Source organism: Castor canadensis, chromosome 3 (assembly GCF_047511655.1).
Source record: "Castor canadensis chromosome 3, mCasCan1.hap1v2, whole genome shotgun sequence".
Classification (NCBI taxonomy): domain Eukaryota; kingdom Metazoa; phylum Chordata; class Mammalia; order Rodentia; family Castoridae; genus Castor; species Castor canadensis.
In genome coordinates, this window is record NC_133388.1 from 51,028,944 (window position 1) to 51,034,943 (window position 6,000).

Below are 6,000 nucleotides of genomic sequence, written 5' to 3' on the forward strand. Positions count from 1 at the left end.
GTTTTCATCTGTATAATTTGGTCTGATTTAACTCAACTTTAGCATTCCTCATACAGAATCAGAGATAGAAGAAATTCTGAAGTCACATAGTCAATTTCTCTCTTCAAGCTCACAGAGCAGCTGGAGACTTCAGTTCAGTGAGCTACCAGTACTATAAATTCCTTACTCTCCATCTGAAATGAATTTTCATACAAAGGCAGAAATGTAATATATACAGACTTTTAAAAAGACAAATTTTATACTAAAACTCAATGAACAAATCCATTGAGTATTAAAACTAAGCATCTCAAGCTGGGGTTAGCTCAGTGTAGAACACTTGTCAGGCACACAGAAACCCTGGGTTCCATCTCAAGCACCAAAAATACAAAAATCAGGCTGGGGGAGGGAGGCAGGCATAGCTCAGGTGGTACAGCACCTGCCTAACAAGAATGAGGTCCTTAGTTCAATCCCCAGTACCACCAAAACAAACAAACAAACAAGCAAACAAAATCAGAACAAAAAACCAACTCAGCATCTCTGGTATTTAGAACCTCATGTTGACTTATGAGTGGAACTGCTTCCTCATAAGTTCTACACTGAGCTCCAGGGGAACTCCATCAAAATGGGCCTCCTTTACAAAATTTGGTTTTGGATATATTTAACAACTTTATTTTCATTTGCCCCCTTTTTTTTTTTTTTTAGGAAAAAAAATCCTTACCCTTAAAGTTTTATTTTTTAACCTTTCTTTAAAAAATACATGTTTGAAATTTTAACAAAAAGTGCAATAAGTTTTAAAAACTATTTAAAGCTTTTGATTTGGATTTTTTTAAATAGACAAAAATAACAATTTTCAAGATAAAATGTGCACATTAAGGGGATGAGTGATGAGATTATTTGTCTGGTAGCAGCCTAGATTGAGTTTCAGATAAAAGAAAGTTTCTGTCACATTAGGATATAATACCCTAATGCCCATTTATTCACGGCACACACTATTTTCTTTTAAAAGACAAATACAAAATGATAAATGAGTTTTATGCTAAGATGTAAGAGATCTTTCAAATATCTGAATTAGTCTTAAGTCTAAGAATCATGTTTTAATGTCCTTACCTAAAATGTAAACATTTTTATAAAATTTGAACTTACTACAAAGATATCACTGACATCACTGACATTATTTTTGTCTTGCTTAATTAAAATGCCCCTGTCTAGAATGAACACTGTAGTTTCGCAATAAAAGCAATGCTCAGCTAGGCACCAGTGGCTCACACGTGCAATCCTAGCTACCTGGGAGGCTAAGATCGGGAGGATCAAGGTTTGCAGCCAGCCAGGGTAAAAATAGTTGGTGAAACCCAATCTCCAAACTAACCAGAGCAAAATGGACTGGAGGTGTGGGTCAAGTGGTAGAGTACCTGCTTAGTAAGCACAAGGCCCTCAATTTAAACCCCAGTTCCACCAAAAAAAAAAAAGTCATGCTCAGGGCTAAACTCCAGGTGTCACATAACCTTTTTTGATCACAAGCATCTTTGAGAAACTAATGAAAGTATAGTAGCCTCTTCCCAGAAGTTCCACAGGTGCACACTAAATCTTAATATAATGTTCAAAGGAGGGGTCATGCTAAGATCTATCAACTCCAGGAAATTAACTGCCGCCTTGGATATTACATGGGAAGACGGCCTTAACACATAATGCCTTTGGTATTTATACACCCTGTACCTCGATTGAGATGGGTATCAGACAGGCAGCTGGGTGCCTGAAAATGTAGGCTGCCCACCATATTTGCGGTCATTAACTGCTCCACAGTCACAGTAGCCTGCTGTTCACTGTCCATCACTGCTCTATAATCCCAAACCACCAGACCCTGTGCCATCACATCCCTGCTGCCCTCTGCAACCAGCTTTGATCTAGCCACTGCTGACAAGTAACTGTCCTTTAAGGTGGTGAGTGACACAACTCAAGAGTTTCAGAAGGCAGGGCATTCCAGGTTTATGCAAACCTGAAAAACTACAAAATTCTTTTCTAATTTGATTAAAATGTTGTCCTACTCAATTTCTCCTGCATTTACTTATTAATAGGTAGCAAAGTAACTCATCATTCAAAATATCTAATCCTAAAAATCAGGACCAAAAATCATTTAGCTGTATTTCTACAAACAGGAAAGTCAGAATTTTGCTAAAAAGTACTTTTTATTTGGAACTTACAACACAAGAGATTGATATTGGTTCAATTCAAGAAAGACACAAGGTTTCCACACGTACAGCATTTTCTACCCCGTTAAGCTTTTCTTCTCCGCACAAAAAAAATTGAAAATGCATCGCATTAAGAGTAGAATTGTATATACTTAAAATTAACATCAATTCTGTCTGCAAATAGCTTACCCTCTACGTGTCTATGACTGATTTCATAATATACAGTTATAATCAATGCAATATAAATATAGTAAAGATCATTATTTATTCATTAGATAAAACCTGGCTTTTGGGGCAATTTCAAGTTATCTCAGTCACCTTCAATAGCTCCTTTTTTTCAATATATATATTGAAAAACCCTCCCACTAAAATCACTGTATGTGTAAGTGTGTATGGTTCATTTATCATACGTAAGGCAACTGGATACAAGTGCTTAGTTCATTTGAGAACAGGAAATATAAGCAATTTTAACTTTTTCATTAAGTAATTTCACACCAGTTCAAGTAAAAAAAAAAAGATTCATAAATATTTCAGTGATTGATTTATTCCAATAAAAACTGTTAACTGACCATGAATTGGTTAAACCAGCCAAATCTAATTCTCAAAGGGGTGAGGCTGGTGGGGGGGAGGCACTCTTTTCTGGGCTTTATCTCAAGGAATGAAACAAGGAGAAGGCTACCTGGGAGGAACTTCCCATTTGGCTTCCAATAATTACACTTTCTGTCTGGTGCCAGTGGCTCATGTCTATAATCCTAGTTATTTGGGAGGATGGAGGTTCAAGGCCTGCCTGGGCAAATAGTTCAAGAGACCCATCTCCAAAATAACCAGAGCAAAAAGGACTGGAAGCCTGGTTCAAGTGGTAGAGTGCCTGCCTTGCAAGCAGGAAGCCCTAAGTTTAAATTCCAGTCCCATCTCCCCCCCCCCAAAAAAAAATTAAGATAAAAAATTAAACTTTCTGCAGGGATGCAAAGCTGGTCCCCCTAAATGAATTGTCTTATTTTTCAGACTGCTTTTTCAGTAAGTTTACAGGGTAAATATACAATACTCCCTTAGTAAGAAATACATTTCCTGATAAATAACTGCTCCTCTACTTTTCCAGGATGGCTTGAAGAATAAATGCTGTTTAAAACAAAACAGCAAAAACTCAGCCTGAAAAGACAATACAACAACCCAGCCTAAAAAGACAAAACATCCTCAATACTCCCCTAACACTACATTATACACAGAAATCACTTTAAAGCTCAGGAAAGGCAGTATTTCTGAGTACTTCTCTTATCATAAAATCATCTAGCTCATCCATTCAGTTCATTCTTCCAGGTGAAAATAGTCTCGCTCATCACAAACACAACGTGCAGTGCAACGTTTTCTTACACTTCAGACTGGAAGACCATCATTTAACACTGGGTCAGGCTCAATCCCGTATATATGTGTACTTAAGCAAATATCGTCAACCTCGAATTAGTTTATTAAGGTCTGCCTTTTAACAAAAAAGTTCTTTCACTGGCTTGTTATATGAACATAAAACCGAATGCTGGAAATAGCTGACTTCCAGCACAGCCACGGATACCAAGTTTGTCAAACACTGCCCCACCCCTTGCAAGAGCGGATGACTGGAACATTTTAATGCACTGCATCACGTAGTAGCACAGCTACAGAAACTTCACACTGACGCCAGCAGTTGCACATTTTCCAGTAGTTTTCTTTAAATGGACTGCGCATTGCTCTCCATAGCAAGCGTCACCAGCATTCAGGTACACTGAAGACAAGGAAGGGATGACCACAGACTCTGTAACACACCCTCCCAACTTTCGCGTGCATACTTTTGTCACTGCTTTCCAGAAGTTCAAGTCCGCAAATGCAAAGAATTCAGGAGTTCCTTGCCTCCAGGTGTCTATAAAGTGGGAGGGTCCAGTTGCTACCTTATGAAAATTCAAATAGCCAACCACGATGCAAAGGGGAACAGGTCCACTGCTTCAATATAGACGGATTTCACATTTTTCGAGAGCCCTTGGCGGGATGTTATTTCCCAAACCCGCCCCTCCCCCCGCCGTCTCTGCTCCCGTCCCCTCCCCCCCTTCTGGGAAGTCCTTACTTTGACGCAGTTGGGATGCTACTCACCGAGCTTTTCCACCAACTTGAGCATCACCCCTCCGATGTGCACCTCCCCGGTCACTCGTAGGGTGACATCGCGGTTCAGGTCTGTCACATGGACACTCAGTTCCCACGTCCCATCCGCGTAGCAGCCATCTGGCATCCTTATCCCGTCCAGAGCCATGGCTCCTTCCTGCGAGCGCGGAGGAAATGGCTCTCGTCAGCGTCACTCCCCCAAAGGAAGACAAACCCCACCGAGCTCGCGGCGTCGCCTGCGGGGTGGGAGACGGCGGGGGACCCTGCAGCTTTCCGCGCAAAGTCGAGGGAGCGGTGGCGGCGGTGGATAGCCCCGGCCCCGAGCAGCCCTCAGCGGCTCCGCGCCACCCTCCTGCCCGCACGCCCGCCTAGCGGACCGCGGCGGCTTCACCTGCCCGCCGGGCAGCCGGCCGCACCCGGCCCGCTCGCCCCGCGCCACCCCACGGATCCCGGCCGGGCCCCGTCCCTCACCGCGCGCTCTGGCGCTCCCGGCCCGGGGCTCGCGCGACCACAGGCGTGAGGGCGGCGGCTGGCAGGGCGGCGTCGTGCGGCTCCTCCCGGCCCGAGCGGCTAATGGAGTCCCGTCGTCGCGGCCCCTCGCCTGGCTCCCCGCGCTCCACCCCTCTCTCCCCGCCCCCTCGCTCGGCCCGAGTCCGGCCGGCTGGGCGCGCCTGCTCCTCCTCCCTCGGCCCCGAGCGCCAGGCCGGCCCCGCGCCCTCCCCGCCCCCGGCCGCGCTCCTGGGACGGGGAGGGGGGGGAAGGAGGAGAGGGGAGGAGGGGGCGCGCGCGGAGTCGGGCGGGGTAGGGCGGGGCGGGAGGCGGGGGAGTGGGGGGGGGCTCGCCGGCGGCTGCAATCTCGGCCCTGTGGCGCGCTGCCCTTTTATGGAAATGAAGGACCCAGCGCAGGGATTGAATCCAACATCCGGGCTCTCGGCGGCGGGACCTGAGGAGGGGGAGCGAGGGGAGCGCGGGCGGTCTTCCCCCACCCCCTACCCCGGGGCGTGGGTGGGTGGCGGGGCGCGCGCGGGGTTCGGGCTGGGCGCGCCCCGCGCCAGGGTGCCTCCTACTTGCAGTCGGGGGAAGGGGCTTGTCCGTGAGAAATGGCCACAGGAAATTCCCAGGACAAGGACTTTTTTTTTGGGGGGGGGTCGGCGGGGGACAAAGTCCTTCCGCCCCCCTCCCCACGCCTGGAGCGAGTCCAGAAGACTACGGGCGGTGAGAGTTGCCCCTCCTCCTGGAGCTGGAGAGAGGAGTTGGGGATGAAAAAAAAACTTTAAAAAGTCAATGCCTACCCCAGCTCCATGAACATCCCACAAAGGAATGAGAAAACCCAGAGGGAGGTGAACCACAAAAATTGCCTTGCAAGCAATGTCCGGAGCTTCTACTGGACTCCTTGGAGTTTGCAAGCTTCTCAACCCAATCGGACGGAAGCTCCCACCAGATAGGAGTCAAATGCGTCTTTCCAAACTCTTGCTTGAAGGGGGTGTGGGGGGGAATCCAGTGCAATGGTTTTGCTTAGAAACCGCTTCTCCAGCCCCTACGTGCGCTTTACAGAATTTATATATTTTTAGCTGCAATTTGGAACTAGCAATCTAAAGTCTTAGATGGATGTGCATCCTCGACCTCACCCTCTGCCACACCTTGAAAGAATTTTAATGGCTCTGGACGGGTGCCTGAAGATACAGGGAAGAGCTAAAGAACTTTACCT

At 46.6% G+C, this 6,000-nt stretch overlaps 1 protein-coding gene across 4 annotated transcripts in view; it reads right to left on the minus strand.

Moving 5' to 3' along the window:
• Positions 1-4,922, minus strand: part of Fermt2 (FERM domain containing kindlin 2) — a 71,326-nt gene extending 66,404 nt beyond the window's left edge. For all 4 annotated transcript variants that reach the window (XM_020172185.2, XM_074067956.1, XM_020172184.2 and 1 more), the window contains exons 1-2: positions 4,764-4,922; positions 4,284-4,449 (exon numbers count right to left, since the gene is read on the minus strand). In XM_020172185.2, coding sequence (XP_020027774.1) covers positions 4,284-4,440 — 157 coding nt within the window. In that variant the 5' untranslated portion in view covers positions 4,441-4,449; positions 4,764-4,922. The remainder of the gene's footprint in view (positions 1-4,283; positions 4,450-4,763) is intronic.
• Between the last annotated feature and the right edge of the window lie 1,078 nt (positions 4,923-6,000).